The sequence below is a fragment of the Moschus berezovskii genome, chromosome 5 (genome assembly GCF_049115385.1).
Source record: "Moschus berezovskii isolate FMDL1 chromosome 5, NW_MosBer_1.0, whole genome shotgun sequence".
Taxonomy (NCBI): Eukaryota; Metazoa; Chordata; class Mammalia; order Artiodactyla; family Moschidae; genus Moschus; species Moschus berezovskii.
The window spans coordinates 76,354,011-76,380,064 of record NC_142464.1 but is presented as its reverse complement, the minus strand read 5'-3'; the positions used below and the strand labels follow the sequence as shown (position 1 = coordinate 76,380,064).

Below are 26,054 nucleotides of genomic sequence, written 5' to 3'. Positions count from 1 at the left end.
AGGGGATTAGAGTGGAAACCCACAGTTATAAAATAAATAAGTTGTAGATATATAATGTACAACTTGGGGACTATAGCTAATAATACTGTATTGTATATTTGAAAGTTGCTACAGCTAATAATTCCGTATTGTATATTTGAAAGTTGCTAAGAGAATAGAACTTGAAAGTTTTCTTCACAAGAAAAATTTGTAACTATCTATAGTGATGAATGTTAACTAGATTTACTATGGTGGTCGTTTTGCAATATATACAAACATCAAATCATTACGTTATACACCTGAAATGAATATAATGCTACATGTCAATTGTATCTAAATACAAATAACAATAGATTAATAAAAGAGAAAGTTAGTGTTAAAAAGAATTCTTTTTTGGTATTTATGAGTCTGCCTGGTTTGGTGGCATCTACAAGAGAATAATCTATAAGTACTTCATTTTATCTAAAAGATGTTTAAGTATAAGTACTCTAACTAGCTGCCCACCAAGTTACTAATTCTCAAAGAAAGCTTTCCCTCTCCCCTGCAATTTTCCGGAGTGTTTTAACAAGGATGTCTACCATAGAAAATCAAGTTTTCTAATTAAAACTTTTTCATGTTATTTTAAAGGGATTAAGACAAAGATAAGGGACTTTGACAGGTTTTACTTACACTTTAGAAGTCAGTCTCCTTTATTTACTATAAACCAATATGTATAACTTGATTATGAAATTATATTATCAGAAGTATTTTTCTCAGTGCACAGCTTATGGCTGTGCAGAGTAAGTTAAACCTACAGAAGCCTTTCTGGCTTGCTGAAGAATGAAAATATTTGGAAAATTTTAGTATTTAGGTTAAAATTTTCATTATGCTCACGTTACCTCTAAGAGAATAGTTGTATTATAAAATGAAATCACAATCAGTGTTCTGAAAAGGAAGAAGAAAATATGCCACATGAGGTTTCTTCTATTTTCTTCAGCTTCATGTTTTATTGTCCAGTAAAAACTTCTTCTTCTTCTATTTATGTAAATCACTTTTTTTTTTTGGGACAGACTATAAAGAAATAAATTCATATATATTAGGTTGGTGAAAATGTAATTTTTGTTTTTGCATTGTTGAAATTTGCCATTTGATATTGGAATATATTCCTATATAAATGTGGTTATGTTTATACATCATTTTAATGAGCATTTCTCACCACTTTTTTTGCTAATGACTTATTATTTGCTGTGTATTTTATATTTATTTTAGACTATGGAAATGAGGTTAGACAAAAACCAAATTCGAGTGATTTTCTTTTTTCTAAGATGGGTTGTAAAGCAGCAGAGACAACTCTCAACATCAACAATGCACTTGGCCCAGGAACTGCTAACGAACATACAATGCAGTGGTGGTTCAAGGAGTTTTGCAAAGGAGATGAGAGCCTTGATGATGAGGAGTGCCATGGCCAGCCATCAGAAGTTGACAGTGACCAACTGAGAGCTTGGTCACTGTAGCTGATCTTAACTACATAAGAAGTTGTCAAAGAACTCAGTGTCAACCATTCTACAGTCGCTGGGCATTTGAAGCAAATTGGAATGGTGAAAAAGCTCGATAAGTGGGTGCCTTGTGAACTGACTGCAAATCAAAAAAATCATCATTTTGAAGTGTTGTCTTCTCCTATTCTACACAACAGTGAACAATTTCTCGATGGGATTGTGATGTATGATGAAAAGTGGATTTTATATAGCAACCAGAGATGACCAGCTCAGTGGATGGACTGAGAAGCAGCTCTAAAGCACTTCCCAAAGCCAAACGTGCACCAAAAATATCATGGTCATTGTTGCTGGTCTGATCCGTTACAGCTTTCTGAATCCTGGTGAAACCATTACTTCTGAGAAGTTTGCGCAGCAAACTGATGAGATGCACTGAGAACTGCAACACCTGCAGCCAGCACTGGTCAACAGAAAGGGCCCAATTCTCCACAACACCTGACCGCAAATTGCACAACCAACGCTTCGAAAGTTGAACGAATTGGGCTATAAAGTTTTGACTCACCCACCATATTCACCTGACTGTTTGCCAACTGACTACCACTTAAAGCATCTCAACAACTTTATGTTTCCACAACCAGGAGGCAGAAAATGCTTTCCAAGAGTTCACTGAATCCTGAAGCATGAATTTTTATGCTATAGGAACAAGCAAACATTTCTCTTTGGCAAAAATGTGTTGATTGTAATGGTTCTTATTTTGATTAATAAAGGTGTATTTGAGCCTAGTTATAATGATTCAAAATTCAAGACTTGAAACCGCAATTACTTTTGCATCAACCTAAGAAATCTACACTTTCTTGCAAAGGAAGAAAAATGCAAAGCATATGACAAAGCACAAAGGTCCTGTAATCAAAAGGGCCACCCTCAGTTCCTCAAGAGACACAATGATCTTCCAGATACTGCATTCTAGAATAACGTTGTCACAACGGGCCTTTATACAGGGGATGTTGAACCACAGAATGAACAATGCCCTTGATAATTTTACGCCAGAGAGAAGTAGCTTTTGTGGTTGTTCTTCATAAAACTCTGGATAAAGCCCAAAGCACAACACTGAAGTAAAATTTATGAAAGTGCCTTTTGTGGCCCAAATACCTAAGAGCATGTCCCACAAACCAGATTCTATTCATTTAACTAAAAGTCAGGTAAGTTTTTGGGGAGGTTCAGAGAAGTTAGAAGAAGAGGTCCATTTCTCTTACTTTTTGAAATACCATTGGGTGTACATATGCACATGGTGAAGAATTCCAAAGTACAGGAAAGATTTCTGGTAAAATGAATGTTTTTACTACTGTAAACAGAGTCCCTAGTTCCCCTCTCCACAGGTCACCAGTTTCTTTTGTTTTCCTCTAGAAAAAGTCATTGCTAATGAAGTGAATAGCACTCACAAGCCTCTTTTATTCCACAGATGGCATTGTTTGGTACTTCGTTTTTGCTTCTAACACTATCTTGGGTATCATGCCACATAATTATACAGAGCTCTTATATCTTGGTCTTCCTAATTGGCTGCATGATACGTCAGTGAATAATGAATCATAATTTAACCAGTGTCCTATTGGTTGTCATTCAAGTTCAGCCTTTGCCACAAGTAACTCTATAATAAAGGTCCTATATTCACAACTATGTAAGCACATGTGCAGGTATAAGACACATTCTTGGAAATCACCATGTGTGCTTAGTTGCTTCAGTCATGTCCAACTCTGTGCGACCCTATGGACTGTTGCCCACCAGGCTCCTCTGTCCATGGGATTTTCCAGGCAAGAATAGTGGAGTAGGTTGCCATGCCCTCCTCCAGGGGATCTTCCCAACCCAGGAATCGAACCTGCATCTCTTACATCTCCTGCATTGGCAGGCAGGCTCTTTACCAATAGCGCCACTTGGGAAGCCCTGGAAATCACTAGATCTACATTTTAACCTACACTGTAAATTGTTGTGTTACAAACCACTGTCTTAAGACATTCTCACCAACAGTGTGTTCATTCAATATTTAAGTACTTACAACATGCTAGGCACTGTTCTAGGCACTTGATGTACAATGATAAACAAATCAAAGATCTCTGCTCCTGTGAAGCTTATACTGTGAGTGTGAGAGAGAGAGACAGAGACACAGAGAGAGACAGACAGAGGGGTTACCAAGAATGACTGAAGTTTTCATCCTGTTGCCATCAGCCAAGATGGATGCAGGCTTGCAAGATCAGAAGTTTGTTTTTGCACATGTGCACCCAGCGATTTCTACTGGATTTCCAAGTGAAGATACCGAATCAGCAGATGGGTACATAAATCTGGAGTTCAGGAGATGGGTCTGAATCTAGACACATAATAGATGATTTCTAAGCCAAGAACCATTGAGTGAGTACAGACAGAGAAGTGGACCAAGGACTGGGATTTGCTGTGCTGTGCTTAATCGCTCAGTCGTGTCTGACTCTTTGTGACCCCGTGAACCGTAGCCCACCAGGCTCCGCTGTCCATGGAATTCTCCAGGCCAGAATACTGGAATGGGTAGTTGTTCCCTTCTCCAGGGTATCTTTCCAACTCAGGGATCAAACCCATGTCTCCCACATTGCAGGCAGATTCTTTAACATCTGAGCCACCAAAGAAGCCCAAGGTTATGGAGTGGTAGCCTATCCCTTCTCCAGGGGAACTTCCTGACCAAGGAAATCGAAGCGGGGTCTCCTGCATTGCAGGTGGATTCTTTACCAGCTGAACTACCAGGGAAGCCCTGGACTGGGCCTTGGGACACATCAAATTAATAGCTGCAATTAAAAAATTGAGATACACTTGGTAAAACTGATAAGGGAGGAGAGGTGGGAGAGGGATAGGGAGAGGGAAAGGGAGAGGGAGAATGTACGAAACCCCAAATATCAATACATGAAATGAAATACATGAAATGTATTATTCATTCATTAAAAAGAACCATGAAAAACTTCACTCAAAACTATCTATTTTTACTTATCTAGGATACATGGATTAGGTAGCCTTTCCCTTCTCCAGGGGAATCTTCTCAACCCAGGGATCGAACCCAGGTCTCCCACATTGCAGGCAGATTATTCACCAGTTGAGCCACCAGGGAAGCCCAGAGACGACAACTACTAATCAGTTAAAGAAAGCTCAATAGAAAATCAGAGAAAAACAATACTGTATGTGAATGCATAATATGGAATCTAGAAAAATGGTACAGATGAACCAGACATGTGGACACGGGTAAGAAGCAGAAGGTGAGTAGGATGATGAATAGGGAGATTAGAATTGACATATATACACTACCATGTACCAAATACGTTAGCTAGTGGGAACCTTCTGTAAAGCACAGGGAGCTCAGTTCAGTGCTCTATGATGACCCAGAGGGGTGAGGATGCGGGGGTGGAAGGGAGGTCTCAGAGGGAGGGGGCATATGTGTACATATAGTTGATTCACTTCATTGTACAGCAGAAACTAACACAGCATTGTAAAGCAATTATGCTCAAATGAAAATAAAACCAGGCAAGTTACTGGAACAAATTTCAAGAGGATACCCAAAAGATCAACGAGCATGTGAAAAAGTACACAACCATCATGAATTATCAAAGAAATGAAAACTAAACCCACAAAGATATCACAACATACTCTGAATGACTCAAGTAAAGGGAAAAAGGTAAAAATATAGTAAAAAGGACTGTCAATATCAAACACTAGAAAGGATGTGGAGCAATGGGAACATTCATACACTGCGGGTAAGAATGGAAGCTGGCATAACACTGTGGAAAACAGCTTGGAAAACATCTGTTGATGCTGAACATATGCACATCACTTTATCTAGCAATTCCACTTATAAACATAAGTACATCAAACAGAAATGCATGCACATGTACAAGAAAGTTCATAGCAGAGTCCTTTGACTTCACTGATTTCCTCGTTTTTGAGTTCAGTCTCACTGAAGTCTGCTCTTAAATTTTTTTCCTTTGGCTCCTCTTTGTAGTTTCTTAAGGTAAATGCTTAGATAGTTGATTTGAGATCTCTTATCAATCAGTTTCCTGTTGCTGCTGTAACAAATTACCACAAACGTAGTAGCTTAAGACAACATAAATTTCTTTATTCTTTCACAGTTCTGGAGTTCAGAAGTCTGAAACAACTTTCACTGGGCTAATATCAAGGCCTTGGTAGGCTTTTATCTTAACCAGGAAGAATGTGTTACTTTGATTTTCTAGCTTCTATAGATGGTTCACTTTCCTTGGTTCATGGCTGCACTCCTCTGGCAGTGTTACCTGAGTCCTCACGTTGCCATCTCTCTGGTTCTCCCTCTTTTGTCTCCTAAGTCCATATGTGAGGACCTCTGTGCTTGCACTGGGGTTATAACAGCATATATTTATTGGGTCTTCTTATGCAATCTGACAATCTAATCTGGTGTGCTTAAATAATTTAGTTAACGTAAGAATGGTATGGTCGGATTTAAGTCTTCCATTTTAATATTTGTTTTCTGTTTGTCCTGTTTTTGTTCTTCTATTCCACCTTTCTTCCAAGGAAAGTTATGACCAACCTAGATAGCATATTAAAAAGTAGAGACATTACTTTGCCAACAAAGGTCCGTCTAGTCAAGGCTTTGGTTTTTCCCGTGGTCATGTATGGATGTGAGAGTTGGACTGTGAAGAAAGCTGATCGCTGAAGAATTGCTTTTGAACTGTGGTGCTGGAGAAGACTCTTGACAGTCCCTTGGACTGCAAGGAGATCCAACCAGTCCATTCTGGGGGAGATCGATCCTGGGTGTTCATTGGAAGGACTGATGCTAAAGCTGAAACTCCAATACTTTGGCCACCTCATTTGAAGAGTTGACTCACTGGAAAAGACTCTGATGCTGGGAGGGATTGGGGGCTGGAGGAGACGGGGACGACAGAGAATGAGATGGCTGGATGGCATCACCGACTTTGTGGACAGGAGTTTGAGTGAACTCAGGGAGTTGGTGATGGACAGGGAGGCCTGCCGTGCTGTGATTCATGGGGTCGCAAAGAGTCGGACACGATTGAGCAACTGAACTGAACTGAACTGATTCCACCTTTCCTGCCTTCTTTTACAGTATCTGAACTAAATTATAACTTATCTATTTTCTCTCTCTTAATTACAATATACACACTCTAGGGATTACAATATACATACCTAACCTTTCAGTCTATTTAGAGTTAGTATTTTGTCTATTAGTCTAATAGAGTTAGTCTATTTAGAGTTAGTGACAAAATACCTTGCAGCTCTATAGTTCTCTTTATTCTTACAGTTGTCATATGTATTAATAATAAATACACTGAAAACTTTTGACAAAGTTACAGCTTTTGCTTTCAACAGTCACACAAATTTTAAAGAACTTAGAAAACTTTTATTTTTACCCAAAGAATTGGGGGCAGGAGGAGAAGGGGTCAACAGAGAATGAGATGGCTGGATGGCATCACTGACTTGATGGACATGAGTTTGAGTGAACTCTGGGAGTTGGTGATGGACAGGGAGGTCTGGCGTGCTGTGATTCATGGAGTTGCAGAGAGTCGGACACAACTGAGCGACTGAACTGAACTGAAAGTTGGCTTAAAGCTCAACATTCAGAAAACTAAGATCATGGCTTCTGGTCCCATCACCTCACGGCAAATAGATGGGGAAACAGTGGCTGACTTTATTTTTCTGGGTTCCAAAATCACTGCAGATGGTGACTGCAGCCATGAAATTAAAAGACGCTTACTCCTTGGAAGGAACATTATGACCAACCTAGACAGCATATTGAAAAGCAGAGACATTACTTTGCCGACAAAGGTCCGTCTGGTCAAGGCTATGGTCTTTCCAGTTGTCATGTATGGATGTGAGAGTTGGACTATAAAGAAAGCTGAGAGCCAAAGAATTTATGCTTTTGAACTGTGGTGTTGGAGAAGACTCTTGAGAGTCCCTTGGAATGCAAGGAGATCCAACCAGTCCATCCTAAAGGAGATCAGTCCTGGGTGTTCATTGGAAGGACTGATGTTGAAGCTGAAACTCCAATACTTTGGCCACCCAATGTGAAGAGCTGACTCACTGGAAAAGACCCTGATTCTGGTAAAGACTGAGGGCAGGAGGAGAAGGGGACGACAGATGACATGGTTGGACGGCATCACCAACTCAATGGACATAGGTTTGGGTGGACTCCGGGAGTTGGTGATGGACAAGGAGGCCTGGTGTGCTGTGGTTCATGAGGTCGCAGAGTCAGACACAACTAAGTGACTGAACTGAACTGAATGAACATTTATGCTGCTTTTCCTTTGTTCTTGCAGTTCTAAATTTCCCTCTGGCATCATTTCCCTCAATTCTGCAGATAGAAAGTCTTAGTTTTCCCTCACCTGAAAATGCCATTTTGCTGTGATTACTGTCCAATGTGCAGAAATTTGAGTTGATTATTCTTTTTCACCACTTTAAAGATCTTATTCACTATCTTTTGGACTCACAGAAATCTGTTATCGTTTAAATTGTTGTTCTACCATACATAATGTGTTTCAATCGAGCTGCTTTCAAGACTTTTCTCCTTTATCTCTGGTGTCAGCATTGTAATTATGTCTGTGTATTTCTGAGTTTTTGCTTTTTGAGTTATGAAGTTTAATTCATTGTGTCTTAGTGTGGTTTTATCAACCCCGATAGGTTAACTGAGATTCTTGAAATCTGTAAGTTTATGTCTTTCATCAAATTTGGGAACTTTTATTCATTTCTTCTTCGAGTAATTGTTCTGGACCTCTCTCTTTCTCTTCCTTTCTGGGATCCTAACACTGGTGTGCTGGAGTCAGCTTGTGAACACACTCTCGGAATGGAACTCATTCGTATGTAGGGGGCTTACTGTAAGGCTTCACAGAGAAGAGGCAAAGGGAGCAGCAAGAGTATCATCGAGGAGCGTGGGATCTAGAGCGCCGGCTCAGCAGTTGTGACTCATGGGTTTATCTACTCCGTGGCACGTGGGATCTTCCCAGACTAGGGACTGAGCCCGTCTCCCCTGCATTGGCAGGCAGATTCTTAATCACTGGACCATCACGGTAGTCCCTACAAGAGACTTCTTTTTGAGAGCCAGAGTCCAGTGAAACAAATGTTGGGCCTTTTGATACTGGTCCTCTGGTTCCTGAGGCTCTGCTTATTTTTCCAATCTTTTGCTGCTCTGTTCTCCAGGTTTAATAAATTCTATTGATCTCTCTTCAGTATCACTGACTTTCCTGTCATCTTTAGTTAGCTATTGGATCCATCTAGCAACTTTTTAAAACTTCAGATTTTTTCAGTTCTAAAATTTCCATTAAAAAAATTCTACTTTGTTGAGAGATTCTACAGTTTCATTCATCTCAAGGGTGTTTTCCTTTACCTCATGTTATAATGGCTGCCTTAAAATCTGATAATTCTAACATCTGGACCATCTTGGTGTTATTTGTCTTAACTTCTTGAAAATTGATCTCATTTCTCTGGTTCTTTATATGTTGAATAATTTTGGATTATATGTTAAATACTTTGAATATTACTGAGACTCTAGGTCCTGTTAAAATGTTCTGGAGAATGTTGATTTTTGTTTGTTTAAACAACCAACCCACATAGGTTCAGAATGCAACTTCTGTTCCATCTTCTGCAGCCTGTGGTTCCAGTGTCAGTTTAGTTTACAAAGGTTTTGTTACGCTATGTGGGATCAGCCTCACACATGCACTGCTCAGTAGTTATGCTGTGTCATAATTAGCGGTTTAAATTAGTTCAGTTCTCAAAGGCTTTGCTGTGCTGCTTTGGGTCTGAGTATGTGTAGTACAGCGGTAAGCTTAGAGCTTACACTGATTAGTTTTGATTAAAACACAATAAAGGACCCCTTTCTCTGGGCTCTCTAGTTTCCTCCTTACCCCAAAGGGTGCCTCTGCTTTTCCTCTGATCAGATACAAAGGTTCTCTCAGAATTTTAACTCCATCACTATCACTGTGCAGTTGCCACAACTCAGTTCACCTTTAGGACAAAAAGTAGAGAGAAATGGAGATTATTCTCACTCTTTAGACTGCAGAGGTTCTTTTCCCATTTTCTCTATCAGAAAAATAGGGTTTCCATCAATTTTAACTGTTGGCACTGCTTGCTACCAGGGCTTAATGAGGTGCTTAACAGTGACAAATCATGAAAGAAAAGCAAAAATAAAAATCCCCAACAAGCTCTAGCTTCCAAGAGCTTGTTTTTTTTCCATCTTTTTTTTGGGGGGCAGGGTTCCTTTCATAGGTTTTCCCTCAGAATTTTCTCTGGTTTAACCTATCAGAGGAGCCATCATGACAGCTCTGCTGGGTGCCTTCTCTGAGGATAGGGCGAAGATAAAAGAGAAGAAAAACATTCATTTCTCTGAGTCTCTTCTCCAGGTTTGACTCTCCTCCCAAACCACCTGCTTTTGTTTGTATTTCTGTGTCCGCAGGTAGGTACCTTATGCATTTTGTCCAAAATTTTTAGTTGTCAGTAGGAGAAAAAAGCTTTTGAGAGCTTGCTCTGTCTTAATTATCTCTGAAGTCCAAATCTGCAATATTTTTAAGAGACTTAAACTGGGAACAACGCAATTGCTCTTCAACATTAGAACGGACAAATTGTGATATATACAATGGTGTATGACAATTAGAATGAACATACTACAGTAATATCAACATGGGTGAATTTCACATTATCTTTGCTGTTTAGTCCTTGAGTCAGAGAAATACCATTTTTGGCCTTTAATCAAAATGACAGGCAGAAAAAAATTACAGTGTCTGGTTTGTTGTTCAGTTGCTAAACTGTATCTGAGTATTTGCAACTCCATGGACTGCAGCACACCAGGCTTCCCTGTCCTTCACTATTTCTCAGAGTTTGCTCGAACTCATGTCCATTGAGTCAGTGATGCCATCCAACCATCTCAGCCTCTGTTGCCCCGTTCTTCTACTGCCCTCAATCTTTCCCAGCATCAGGGTCTTTTCCAATGAGTCAGCTCTTTGCATCAGGTGGATAAAGTACTGGAGCTTCAGCTTCTCTGGTTACATTTAGATAAAGTTCAAAAATAGGTAAAACTTAAATTATGATGTTGGAAGTCAGGATACCTGTTATCTTTGAAGAAGGAAGCAGTGATTGGCAGATGGCATTAGAAGAGCTTTTTGGGTGCTCTTAAGAGCCTAACTCTTGCCGGCATGGTGGTTATACATGTAGTCACTTAGTAATTCACTCAGCTGAACATTTGTTTCGTACACTTTTCTGTACAAATTTTATGTGCCAATTTAAAAAACACATTAACTCTTCCTTCAGGTGGCAGATGACAGAACCTTAGCTTAAATCAATCTGTGTACTAGGGGGAACTTATAATAAGGATATGAGGTGTTTCGTGGAATTCCAGGTCAGGAATGATACTGGGCTGCATGAACATGAACCAAGGCATCGAATACTATCGGAACCTGCCCTCTCACCACAAATGTAGTGAGGAAACATGACCACTGACATGAAACAACCATTCTATATGGTACATACTGAGACATTTTTGGTGTGTACCTCTTGTTTTGTTTACTCAAGACAAGGCCTACTTACTGGAGACAGCACCACTTTTAGGGAAAATGGTCTTCCCTCACTCTAGCCATATGGTTTCTCACAAGAGATACATGTTTTTTACTTAACCCCAATCACCTGCCATAGTCAACAAGCCCAATAATGGGCACCTGACCTGTCCTGGGGAATACTATTCCTAGATGTTTTATTCTTGGGGCCAGCACTCTATTTTTAAATAGGCATGCTTGGGGTAGGGTGCAGAAATTTGCATTTTAGCAGCTTGTCAGATGATTCTCAAGTTTGAGGACTCTAATCTAGACTGTCTTGATTCTTTATTTGGTTGTATCCATTTCTTCAGAGATATTTTGTTTTCAAACTGGAATTGTATTCAACCAAAACTGTCAATTCATGGCTTGGTAGGCTGTGTGTGTATGTGGGGGGTGGGGGGCTCAATTGCCAAGAAAAGAAACTATATAAAGAATATGAAAATACAGATGTGGGAAAATTTGGGAATATTTGTATGCTTTTTCTGGAACTTTTTTCTCCCCTGGCAGAATCCATCTAAATGATGGCAGTCCTCAGTGACCTCAAAGTTAAAAAAGTTACAATGTCAATCATGAATATGATCCCAATTTCATTAGGGGGGAAAAAAACAACATCCTTAAATTTAAGTGGCTGATTACCTATGGAGTAAGTGCTTTTTCTTCTTTATAAATTCACTCTATTCCTCTATTTTTCTGTAATAAACATAATTTTTTATAACAAAAGACAGCTGATGTTATAAAGATACAGTGTATGCATTTATTTTTAATCAAGGAATATCTATAATCAGTAACCGAGGAATGTGTCAAGCTTTCAATAAGCAGTTAATGTACACCTCTGTTTCAAGAAGAAACTCATGTCAGTATTGTATAAGTGAAAAGTATTTCCTCATCTTAAACAGAAGACTTCTTACCCTTCCACGTAATACAGGTTTCCCCCACTACTGAAGGTGAGTGTTTCTATGAAACTTTCCTGAGCTGAAATGGTATAAAGTGAAGAAGCAATTATCTGAGGACACATCTTGCTAACAGAGACACAAACCAAGTAAAGCACAGATGCTCACATGGTTCCAAGCTATGGTAGCTTGAGACGTTGAGTAGTTCCTGGTGCAGGGGCTTCACGTGTTGGGCTCACTATTCCCTGCAAAATAAACACTGAACCCTATTTTTGCTTTCACCTTTTTTTTGTAAAAGCAAAAGTCCTCCTTTAACTTCTTTTGGTTAGTAAAAAGAGGTACAAATAGGTCTTTCAAAAAAGTTAAGTGGCATACAGCGAACCTTTGAAATGTGGGAGATACCTGTTATTTTATAACCATGTTAAGGTCAGCACTTAAATCTTTATTTCTGGAAGGAGAGATTGCAGGATCCAAAGGTGAAATGTGGGATCATTTCCCCTTTTATGTTTCTTAATATTTTCAGTTAAGTAACAAAGTAATGAGCATATTATTTTCAAAATCATTAGAAATAAATCTTTCTTCCCCTCTATCTCAAAAGAAAACACCGAAGTTACCCAGTGTAAAGAACTGGTTTGAAATTAGAATACAGTTAACACTTTTAACTGAGTTGTATTAAGTGAGGTCCATGAGGAAAATTTGTTCCATTTTTTACCAGTAAACAGAAGGCCATTTAGTCTGCTCAGGCTTATTCAGGATCATTAAAAATATGTTAGTGGTTGCTAACTTTGGCTTCATGCTCATATGAACACACTTTTTTCCTCCAAGTTAGTTTCACTATCATTTATTTTGCTTTTGTAACTCAAAGCTAAACTTGGATATAGCAAATAATTCACAAGAACCACCATATTTTTCTGTTGCACTGGGTATATAAAAAGCTTAAGTAAACTTCTCATTCATGAATTTACAAGTATAATGACATTCAATTTTAAATGATTCTTTAAAAAAAGATTCTTAAAAGCTTATAGATTGACTTGGGAGAAAAGTCAAACACGAAGGTGTCATGTCTCTACGACTCATTAGTGAGACCAATTTTAATACAGAGAATGGTGAAAACTTCCAAAAGGGATACAGGGAACTAATAAACAGTATACAATTATTGATTTTTTTCCATTCACCCATAAAAGAAAGATGCACATGATCAACTAAACAAATATGCATATTTGGTTTGAAAAGGTATTAATTTCCTTTTCTGGATACTTTTTTTTAAGGTTGTTTTTAAAAAAGGATTTATTTATTTGACTGCACTGGGTCAGTGTTCTGGCATGTGGGATCTTCCATTGTGGCATATGGGCTTCACAGCATGTGGGATCCCAGCTCTCCCACCAGGGATCAAACCCCTATCCTCTGCATTGCAAAGGGAATTCTTAACCACCAGACCACCAGGGGAAGTCACTGGATCCTCTTACATAATGGTGTTTTTGCTAGTTTACATATGCTATCTTTTTCTAACTAGATAACAATCCGCAGCAGGTTAAAAAGTTATAGGAACGTACCAGTTTTGAGTAAACTACAAATTTCACCCATCAAAATCCACACATGAAGTAATTAGGACAGAGAGAATACAGCATGACATATTCCAACCTCACAGAGATCAAGTCTGAAAGGACAATGCGACTTGGGTTGTGTTTAGAAAAACAAAAAAAAATCAACTGAGATATTTATTATTACCAATTGTAAGCAACTGGTGAAAAGGAGGGTAGATCTTACCGTACCCAGAAATTAATAAAACACTTGAAAAAACAAATATAAATTTAATAATAAACATTATGGTCAGGTTGTTTATTAAGGAGGCAACCACACATACAAGTTCGGCTATAGAAATGTTTGCAGATCAAACTTCATGTGATCTAAAAGGACCATGCTTAATGTCAAAAATGGACGCCTGTACATTCAATAAAAAGTTAAATATACATAGTCTAGATCATTCTAGAGTTATACAAACATCTGGGGACACATGTATCTTATTTCCTTCAGAAAAACGTTTTTATAAAAGTGATGTATTGAGATAATAATTTTAAAAAGTATCTGACAATTATGAATGGTCCCCAGTATTACAAAATGTGACTTTCAGGGTATGAAAACCAAAAAAAGCCAACCCTTCTGAGAGTGTTTTATATTATACAAACAAGTTTTGTAGAAAAATGATCCAGCAAATGCTTGAGTTAAGAATATTTATATTTTTCCAATTCTTTACACTTTTATTAACACACTTACAAAAAAATAACATTCAAACACTGAAAAATTAAATAACTTTGGAAGCAGAGCTCATAGCTTTCTGCTCACATATAAGTGACAATTCTGGGCTGTTGGCACAAAAAAATAATCAACATTCATAAAACCCTTACTACTATATATCAAACATAAGTTAAAATCATAGGCACTAGTTTATCAAATCCACATTTCATCTGTAAGAGTAACCACAGCGAATCCTTAGATTTTTCCCAAACAGAAAAATTGGCAACACACAAAGGCTTTCTAGTAAAAAGGCAATTTTTCTCTTTAGGAAACTAAAAGCCAATAGTCTGTGGTAGTATAACAGCAGGTAAAATAATACTTTACCTAACTCAGATCCATTATGTTCTTAACAAGTGATGAAAATTTTAATTAAAGAAAAATAGACATTTTTTTTTCTGATGCAGCCATTAAAAAAACAAAGTTAAATAACCTGAATATTCCTTTTGAAACTGATAATCTAACTTAAAAATGTACTGGGTGTTTTGTAAGTTAAAATTCCTTTTAATTATTAGATTGCAGCATTTTTTTTTTTTTTTTGCAATGTTGCACTGAAAACTGAGACCTATTTATCCTCTTGTATATACGTGGTTTAAAAGAGACAGTGGCTAGTTCTTTTACTTACTTAGATTTTTACAAGAGATACCCCTCTACCCGAAACAGATGCGTTATCTTCCTCTGAAAAGCAACATTTTTAAGTTCATCATTATATGTGGAATTCTGGCACCATCCTTTCCTGACCCACCCCCATCACCCTCAAATCCAATAATAAAATTTCTTCCTTGCATTATACACCAAAATACACTAGCACTGGCAGTTTAAACTTCCAGCAGCTGTGCTAACTGAATGACTCCTTACTGGTCAAGCTAATAAAGACTACCATGGTGTCCATCGTGGCAGAACAGCGGTCTTGATCTTAAAAGTTTTATCATTCTCTCAACCTATAAACCACAGTACTATCCTGAATATAAGCTTCCCATTTCTCTCTCAATTTCTTTTGCCAACTTACAGAATGTCTTTGACTAACAGAAGATGAACGTATGTTCAAATATCTAAAATCCTTTAATGACCTGACTGCCAATATTTTAGAGCTGTACAAATTAAATATTTTAAAACAGACCTCACCATGAAAAAATGAGAAGTCTGCAGAAGATGGAAGCTTTAGTCTGGTAAAAGTCAAATAAAATCCAAATTAGTTATTTCTAGGATATACATAAGGGCCATCACAGAGCAAGTGTTTAACAGGTTAGAGTCATATGTAAGTAGGTTTCATTTGTATCCCCAAATGCAAAAACTGACGTCAGACAGAATCTAAAAGGGACAGTATTTTCAAAGGGTGTTTTGAAACAGTTGCTCAGTTTAAAGCGGATCAACTTAAATAGGATTCAGCAGGCTATAATTTCCCATCACATAATAGGCTGCTAGGTCAATTAATAGTAACAATACAACTGTCATTACCAGAGTTTTTGGACGTTAAGTGCATAGATTACACCCCCTCCCCCTTATTGTATGGTTTTGTTCCAGGTTATAAGCACTGAAGTGGTGTTATTTATATTAAGAATAAAGACACATACTACTTGCTCTTTCCCATCATGGAAACCTGCTAATAAAAACAAGATCTCTTAGTCCTGTAACAGATAACAGCATGTGAAGAAGTTGGCTTCAATAGTAAAGGCTATCTTTCCTGAGCCAGGAGCTATAAAGTTCAGAAAGATTGTACAACTGATATTAAGCCCTTATGGCAATCAAAACAAACACACAAAAGTCTGATGTGTCAATGCAACATGATGGATGCACGGTGTAACACTATCTGGTGGTGGTGATATGTGAGCTACATCCAAAACTTAAGATTAAACAAAATGACAGTTTTTCTAATGAATCTGCAAAAATAATTTATGGGATTCTCCCAAATTTAGGTATTGTGTTTTAAATCTCCAGCCCAGGTTTCTTCCCACCCTGTTCCCGTCCATCTCAATCTAGTCTCCTGGAGTACTAGTGAAACGTTTTAGATAATTAGTCAGAATATTAGTTCTCATTAACACAAATATTTATTGATACTATGTATACAGTAACTTAGGTTGAACGTGAAGTTTTGGATAGCTAGAATTCACCTTGTGCACAAAGGTATGCTCTCATTTACAGATGGGCATTTCTCTTTGGCATCCATTAGTTTTTTGCCCAGATATTGGCCTCTGTCAAATATTAAAAAATCAGTTTAGTTGCTATTAAATAAAACTAAAAGTGATTCCATGGAGAGTGATTGTATGATTACCAAACACATCTGATGTTAAATGTCATTAAAGTGCTGTTGATCATCTCTGTCAATTTGTGCTAATTAAGACAGAGAGGGCTGGGATTTTATAAATCCCAAAAGTCTTATCTGAACAGTCTGCATATAAAAGTTGTCTTTTAGCCTGGTGAAGGGGTATCCATGAAGCTGTGGATCTTTGCATTCTTGTCTTTGCTGGTCAGTAACAGCCATCTTTCCAACTGTCATCTTTCATGCTGCCATAGGTTTTAGGAGCTGGCAAGGATCTGAAATAAAGCAATTTTACAGAATGATTTGCAAGGTTTTATGGAACATTACCATAGTATATTCCATACATATCAATTACTTTGTAGGTTGCAACACAATCTAATGTTCCAGGGGACTGCTGAGATCAAAGCTCTAATGGTTAGTACAACCATTCTACATCAGGCATGTCCACAACTTTTAAGTTTTACTGGGCATCAGGTGACCACACTAACCTCTTTTTTGTTAAACATAGCCACTGCAGTAAGAGAAAAGATTGTTTTGTCTTTTCCAACCAAATAGATCACCAAACTTATTACTTACTTATTTGAGGGGTAAACTGATGAATGTGTTAGTGGCATAGTGTCACCATCATTAGGCAAAATGGGATGGTACTTAAAAGGACTCTGAAATCAGACATACTTGGAACTGTAAGTCTTACTAGTTGAAATCTCAGGCAAATTACTTGATTAAGTTTTAATATTCTCTGAAAAACAGGCATAATAACAGTACCTATATGTCTAATGTTACAGTAAAAATTAAGTAAGGTGTGCATGTACGTGCTAAGTCACTTTAGCTGTGTCCGACTCTGTGACCCTAGGGACTGAAGCCCGCCAGGCTCCTCTGTCCATGAGATTCTCCAGGCAAGAACACTGGAGTGGGTTGCCATTTTTTCCTCCAAGGGATCATCCTGGCCCAGGGATTGAAAAACTGTTGTACTCTACTGAACTCAAAAATGTAATATATTATCTTAGAATAAAAGAAGTATGGTTAATTCAGTTTCAATGCTTGAGGCACAAAAGCATTTTTTTCATGCAAATAAATATTTCAAGTTTAATACATTCAACATCTAATGATGGTGGTAAGCACATTCCTTACCACCATATCTGAAAGGTACAGATATGACTACATATACGTGACTCCCAATCTGGGTAGGCTCAGAATCATCTGAAGATTAAACAAACAAATTTAAAAACAGCATACCTACAGATCTGGGACTTCACACCAGATCTACTCTTTGTGGGCAAAACTTAGGCCTCTATATTTACATAAATTCCACAGAAGATTCTGAACTGCAGTGAGATTTGAAAACCAACCTCCTGGATTACACACTCAAACCTGACAGCTACAAGTTTTATCTTAAATCTCATTGTAGGTTCTACTATGCTTTTAATATCTTTACTGAATATCATTATATTCAAAACGAACAAATACCACAACCAGATGGAGTGGTTCTAACAATTTTTCCTAGGAATTCACCAAGATGCTTAATCATACCAGGCATCTGAGCAAATTTAATCTGAATCAAAGTGATATAATACCCCAATGTCTCAAGTGAGAATTTCTTAAAAATAATGTTTTATTCAAATTTTAATGATTCTAGTGGGAACCCACTAGGACTCCTGATCTTCACTATCAAATGCAGAACTGAAGGTAATTCCCATATACCCACTTTCCTATACTCAAGAAGGTCAAAAGAGAGTATTTGCCACTTACCTGCGAACAGGCTGTGCAAGTTTGCTGCGAGGCACTGGTATACCCCCAGCAGAAGGGGCACTGGGTCTGGGCAAGCCACTTCTCATCACAGTTGTCCCTGCAGGTCTGGTTAGAGTAGTGCTGTTGATATTGCTGGGAGGATTTGCTGGGACTGTGTTCTGAACCATGGGAGGCCCAGGTGAGGAAGTGGTTTGCATGAGTTGTGTTGTTTCTTGGCTACCAGGAGAACCAGAGCCATGGTTACTAAACGCTTTTACTGGTTGCCGGAGAGCCAAAGGAGATGGTGCTGCAGGGGAGCGGAATTTACCTGGAGAAGGTACTGCAGAATGGCAAAGAAAAATCAATGTTTTCAGTGGAAACCAAGTGTAAGTGAAACTGCTGCTTTATGACTGGGCACCAGTACATCTGTATTCCTGAAAATTGACTCTATAGAAATGCAAGGAGTAAAGAATATTTCTGGGGTAATATATACATTTACATAAAGATCACTAGCAGCTCTTAAGTCACCAAGTCCTTACTCAGAGGACTGTAACTATCCTTGATAACAGTGTTTTAATTTTTAACTAGGTCAGCTAGGGATCCACAGTAACAGAAAAGACACTGCAGCATTCTGTTTCAGCACAGCTACCAACCTAAGCCACATTCTAGAGGAGAAAAAGATGCTGGCTACTAGATAGTTGACTAGAATTTCAAACACACTTTCCCCTCAAAGAAACAATCATGTAAACATGTATCAAGTATCTGGAAAGTAAGTCCTCTCTAATCCACAGTGTAACTTAAAATTTAGAAACTGAACCTGCTTCTACTGTTGTGCTTCAGCAAGTAAGGAAGTTAAAATCTAGCGGCATATCAAGAACTATATGAAGTCATAGGATAGAGACGGTATGTTTTGCTGGAATGTCAATTCTACTAAGTAATTAGTTAAAAGACATTATTAAAACAAGTAATGATGCACAAAAGAATAAAATGTGCAGTTGAAGTAAATTTTGTCAAAATAAGACTTCAAAATAAATTTTATTATTGTTGGTGGTCCCTTAGCATTGTAAGCTTAGATGTTGAGGGATTCATTCATCCTTTCCTGCTTATTCTATTTGGATAAATCACCTCTGGAAGGTTTCTTCAAATACCTATGAATGCCTATATACAATATAAATAAAAAATATTACCTTAACATGCTTTACCTAACAAAGAACTCTGGGGTGGAGGTTCAGAGTGAATAATAGGTGGGGGTAAGGGAGGAGAGTTCAAAGGAAAAGGGAGAAAGAAATCAGAGTCACCCTATTCTCTCTCAACCTGCATTACTTTGCCGAAGATATGAATAGAGAGAAAGCTTGACTGTGTGTCAAAATCCCAAGGAACATTAAAAGGAGGGGAGAGGGGCCCAAGCACCACCCCCAGAAAATCTAGTTTGGAATGAAATCAATATATTTATTTTAAAACCACAATAGGCACTTCTGACCATGTTGACAAAAGCAGGACAGGGCTTACCCTCCTGCTATAAGCACCTCTATAACTTGGATAAGATACGTAAGAACAATTTTCAAATACTGAACAACAGGCAGTAAAGGACTGTAATTCCTGAGAGAAGGAAAATAAATGTGATGAGCTCTATGGCTTTTTTGGGGGGAGGGGATGGTGGTGGATTTTTTGGATTATAGAATAAGGAGGAGGATCCAGAGAATATCAAAGTTATCTTGCTGAGTTGAGGAGACAAAAATTGGAATCTGAGGGGCAAAGTACCTTAGAGGAGGGAGGTGCTCCAGAAGACCTCTATAACTCAGGTCTGTTTGAACCTCTGACTGAATATTGAGCTGTGCATGCACCAAGTAAAGGTCCATAAGACTGAGCAAAGAAGGCGTGGAGTAACTGAACAGCTTCCAAAGCTTATACAGGACTAGGACACGTTTGAGTTTCAACCAATTAGAGCACAGAATCCTTGCCAAACATTCGGGGCAATCAGGGGACACTCCAAAAGGAATAAACTAGTTCTAGAATAAAGCGACTCTAAATCCACTCTAACAAAACTCAACAAAAAGCCACTAAAGCAGGGATCAGCAAGTTACCACTCATGGGAAACTAAAATGCTTTTGTAAATAAAGTTTTATTAGAATATGGCAACATGTGTATGTTTATATTTATTGTCTATGGCTGCTTTCCAGCTACAAAGTGTAGTTAACAGTTACAATAGAGACCATATCACCCATGATCCTAAAATATTTACTATCTGGTCCTTTAAGAAAATGTATGCTGTGTCCTAGATGTCTCTGCTACATAGGAACTTACATGTCTATGTTTAAATCACTAATAATGATAAGTACTATAATTTATTGTGAGCATTTTGCATAAAGGTACTTTCTGAGTACTTAAGTATGTTTCACCTGTTTAGTCTCATAACAACTGGAGTAAATCATACCATCATTCTGAAGATGAGTAAACTGAAGCTTGGGGAGGTTAGATGATTTGCCCAAAGTTAACAACAAAAGGCAGAGAAGGCAATGGCAAGCCACTCCAGTACTCTTGCCTAGAAAATCCCATGGATAGAGAAGCCTGGTAGGCTGCAGTCTTCGGGGTTCAGAAAACAAAGATCATGGCATCTGGTCCCATCACTTCATGGGAAATAGATGGAAAAACAGTGGAAACAGTGTCAGACTTTATTTTTTTGGGCTCCAAAATCACTGCAGATGCTGATTGCAGCCATGAAATTAAAAGACGCTTGCTCCTTGGAAGGAAAGTTATGACCAACCTTGATAATATATTAAAGAGCAGAGACATTACTTTGCCAACCAAGGTCCGTCTAGTCAAGGCAATGGTTTTTCCCGTGGTCGTGTATGGATGTGAGAGTTGGACTGTGAAGAAAGCTGATCGCCGAAGAATCGATGCTTTTGAACTGTGGTGTTGGAGAAGACTCTTGAGAGTCCCTTGGACTGCAAGGAGATCCAACCAGTCCATTCTAAAGGAGATCAATCCTGGATGTTCATTGGAGGGACTGATGCTAAAGCTGAAACTCCAATACTTTGGCCACCTCATGTGACGAGTTGATTCACTGATGCTGGGAAAGGTTGGGGGCGGGAGGAGAAGGGACGACGGAGAATGAGATGGCTGGATGGCATCACCAACTCTGTGGACATGAGTTTGAGTGAACTCCGGGAGTTGGTGATGGACAGGGAAGCCTGGCGTGCTGTGATTCATGGGGTCGCGGAGAGTCGGACACGACTGAGCGACTGAACTGAACTGAACTGAACTGAAGGGTCGGACACGACTGAGCGACTTCACTTTCACTTTTCACTTTCACACATTGGAGAAGGAAATGGCAACCCACTCCAGTGTTCTTGCCTGGAGAATCCCAGGGACGGGGGAGCCTGGTGGGCTTCTGTCTATGGGGTCACACAGAGTCGGACACGACTGAAGTGACTTAGCAGCAGCAGCAGCAGCAGCATGCTGATCCTTGCTATAAGGATCACACTAATCTATAAATAACTGTTTACCAGAACAAAGTCCACACTATTTAAAATTAGATAACAAAATCCAGCATAGAACATAAAACTTCACAATGTCTACTAACCAATAAAAACTAGTAGACATATAAAGAAATTGTAAAGTAATAACCAAAACTAGGCTAAAAATTAGTCAGGAGAAACAGATTAAGAAGTCACAGGGATGACTTAACTACCAGGCAAGGACTTTATAAAAACTATTACATACAACCTTAAGGATATAAAAAAATATATAAACATGAGATGAGAATTAAAAGATTTTTAGAAGAGCTAGACAGAACTTTTAAAAAAAACTTTAGGAATTCTATTATTTTTGGCTGCACCCTGTGGCTTGTGGAGAAAACAGACTTAAAAAAAAAAAAGCCTCCCAAGGCAATAAAAATAAAAGTGAAAATAAACAAAGAGAACATAATCAAACTTACAAGCTTTTGTATAGCAAAGGAAAACATAAACAAAATAACTAAACAACTTAAAGAATGGTATAAAATATTTACAAATGATGCAACAAACAAGGGCTTAATTTCCAAAATATACAAACAGCTCATATAACTGAACAGCAAAAAACAACCAACCAATTGAAAAATGGGCAGAAGACCTACATAGACATTTCTCCAAAGAAGACATACAGATGGGTAATCTGCACATGAAAAGATACTCAACATCACTAATTATTAGAAAAATTCAAATCAAATCTATAATGAGGTGTCACCTCACACCCATCAGAAAGGCCACGATAAAAAACTACAAAATAATAAATGTTGGAGATGGCGTGGAGAAAAAGGAACCCTCCTACACTGTTGGTGGGAATGTAAATTGATGCAGCCACTATGGAAAACAGTACAGAGGATCTTCAACAAATTAAAAAGAGATCTACCATATGATCCAGCAATCCCACTTCTAGGCAAACATCCAGACAAAACTACAATTCAAAAAGATAAATGCAGCCCTATGTTCATAGCAGAACTATTCACAATAGCAAAGACATGGAAACAACCTGAATATCTATCAACAGATGAATGGATAAACAAGATGTGTTACATATACACAATAGAATACTACTCAGTTGTAAAAAAAAGAATGAAATAATGCCATTTTCAGCAACATGGATAAACACGGAGATTATCAGACTAAGTGAAATATGTTGGAAAAAGAAAGACAAATACCATATGGTATCACTTATATATGGAATATAAAATAAGACACAAATGAACCTATTTATGAAACAGAAACAGACACAGAGAACTCACTTGTGGTTGCCAAGGGGAATGAAGTTGGGGGAGGGATGGATTGGGAGTTTTGGATTAGCAGAGGCAAACGAGCATGGATAAACAACAGGATCCGACTGCATAGCACAGGGAACTACATTCAATATCCTGTGATAAAACCATAATTAAAAACAATTTTAAAAAATGTATATATATGTATAATTGAATCACTCTGTTGTGCAGCAGAAATTAACACAGCATTGTAAACCAACTATTAATACTTCAATAGAAAAAAAGAAAGAAAGAAATAAACAGAATTTTCAGGGACCTTGGGGTTACAAGAGGCTTACATCTGTATATCACTGGAGTACTAGGAAGAAAGGAGAAAGAGGACAAAAAGTACAGTCGGAAACAATGACTTCTGTATATGAAAACTCACCGTATTTGCTAAAGGACATAAACCTGCAGATTCAAAAAACTAAGAGAACACTAAACTAGATAAATCCAAAGCAATCCATATCAAAACACATGACAGTTAAACTTTTGAAAATGAAACCCAAGAAAAACCTTGAAGTCAGAGAGAGAAATAACACATAACCTACAGGGGAAGATGAATTTTTAACAACAGTGGACTTCTCATCATAACCCACAGAGTTATGATGTGGAGAGAGAAGGAAAGTAGCATAAGTTTTTCAAGAGTTGAAAGAAAAGAAATGGCAACCCAGAATCCTATACCCAGAGAAAATATCCTAGAAAAATTAAAGGAAAATCAAGACATTCTCAAGACAAGAAAACCAAGACAATGTGTGGGCAGCAGACCCATTTCTTCCCCACCCCCCTGCCAAAAAACCCCAGCTGAACAAGTTCTATAAACAGGCAGAATATGATAAAAAGATGAAACCTTGAAATACCAGAAAGGAAGGAAGAACAAGGTAAACAAAAATATAGGCAGACACACAGGCTTTCCCGCTCCTTGAGTTTTCAAAATTATATTTACAGGTTGAAGAAAAATTTGTAATACTAGTGTCATTGGAAATATTAAAATAAATATTTAAGACAATTATAAATAGGGTGAGGGTAATGATACATGAAAAAAGGTAAGGTTTACATACTTGAACTGATAATAACATCAATAGTGAAGTGAAGTGAAAGTCGCTCAGTCGTGTCCGACTCTTTGCGACCCCATGGACTATATAGTCCATGCAATTCTCCAGACCAGAATACTGGAGTAGGTAGCCTCTCCCTTATCCACCGGACCTTCCCAACCCAGAGATCGAATCCAGGTCTCCCGCAATGCAGGCAGATTCTTTACCAGCTGAGCCACAAGGGAAGCCCAAGAATACTGGAGTGGGTAGTCTATCCCTTCTCCAGTGGATCTTCCCGACCCAGGAATCGAACCAGGGTCTCCTGCATTGCAGGCAGATTCTTTACCAATTGAGCTATGAGAGACTGAAATGTATATTATGATGTTATGCATATATAATGTAATACAGCCACTACAATAACTATGCAAATATATGCACTCAAAAGTACTACATTTAAGTCATTTGTGGTCGCCATAGTGGAGAAAGAAAATCAGACAAAGTTGGTCAAAAGGTACAAACTTCCAATTATAAGACTAATAAGTACCAGGGATATAATGTATTGACAGAACTTAATTAACTGCTGTATGTTATATATCAGAGTTGCTAAAAGAGTGAATCTTAAGAGTCCTCATCAATTTTTGTTTGTTTGTTTTGTAGCTGCATGAGATGATGGATGTTCACTAAACTTAATTGGCTATCAATTCATAATGTATGGAAATCAAATCATTATGTTGTATACCTTAAATATATACAGTGTTGTATGCCAATTACATCTCAATAAAACTGAAAGGGAAAAAACACTAAGTCAAATGGTATTCTACATAATGTTCAGGTAACCCACAGGAATGCAAGAAAAAGAAAACAGAGAAATGAAAAATAGGGAAAACAAACAGAAAACAAATGCAATGGCAGACTTAAGCATATCAATAATTACACAAAATGTAAATGGCACATCTGTACCAATTATTAAGCCAGGTTTGGTAGAAATGCATTTAAAATATAACCTAACTTTATGCTGTCTGTAAGAAACTCACTTCAAATATAAAAATATAGGGAGGCTGAAAGTTAAGGGATGGAAAAGATATATCATGCCAACAATACAAAAAGCAAAGCATGATGTTTACAGTAATATCAGATAATTAAAAAGAAAATTACACAGGACAAGGAAGGATAATACATAATGAAAGCCGGGTCAAATTACCAAGACAAGCCAAGCCTATATGTGTACATACTAAAGACAGCTATAAACATGTGAAGGAAAAACTCTGAACTAAAAGGAGAAATAGACAAACCCGTAACAGTTGGAGATTTCAACATCCCCCTCTCAACTAATAGAACTAGGCAGAAAACAAGCAAGTGTATGTAAAAACTCAACATCACTACCACCAATCATAGGATCTAATTGACATTTATATCAACAGAACAGTCCACACAACAACAGGAGAAATCACATTCAAGTGTCCACAGAAGACAAGTCAAGACAGACTATACCCTGGGCCATAAAGCAAACTTCAACAAGTTTTTAAAAAACTGAAATTACAAAGAATACTTTCTCTGATCATAACACAATGAATCTAGAAATCAATAACTAAAAGGTAACAAAGATTTTAAAAATCACTTGAAAACCAAATAATACACTTGAATAGAAATGTTATAATATATGGAACTGAATAAAAATTAAAATACAAAATATCAAAGTTTGTGGGTCATAATTAGGAAGAAGTCTTACATCAGTAATCTAAGTTCCTATCTTCAAAAACCTAGAAAAAATAGAGTAAAAAAACTCAAAGCAAGCAGAAGAAAATAATAAAGAGCAAAAATCAATGAGACTGAAAACAGAAGAGCACAGAAAAAAAATCAATGAAATAGAGAGTTCTTTCACAATTGACAAACCTGAGAAAATAAAAAGGAGATAAAATACAAAGTATTAGTATCAGCGGTGAAATGGGATATCACTACAGACCCTGGAGACATTAAAAGGATCATAAGGGAGTACTGAGACTCTACATATGTTAACTTGACAATTTAGATGAAAAGAACCAACTGTTCAAAATGCACA

At 37.7% G+C, this 26,054-nt stretch overlaps 1 protein-coding gene across 2 annotated transcripts in view; it reads right to left on the bottom strand.

Moving 5' to 3' along the window:
* Positions 1–13,734: 13,734 nt before the first annotated feature.
* Positions 13,735–26,054, bottom strand: part of SLAIN2 (SLAIN family member 2) — an 84,549-nt gene continuing 72,229 nt past the window's right edge. For both annotated transcript variants that reach the window (XM_055434131.2, XM_055434133.2), the window contains 2 exons: positions 18,212–18,530; positions 13,735–16,737 (listed from right to left, as the gene is read on the bottom strand). In XM_055434131.2, the coding sequence (XP_055290106.1) occupies positions 16,671–16,737; positions 18,212–18,530 (386 nt within the window). In that variant the 3' untranslated portion in view covers positions 13,735–16,670. The remainder of the gene's footprint in view (positions 16,738–18,211; positions 18,531–26,054) is intronic.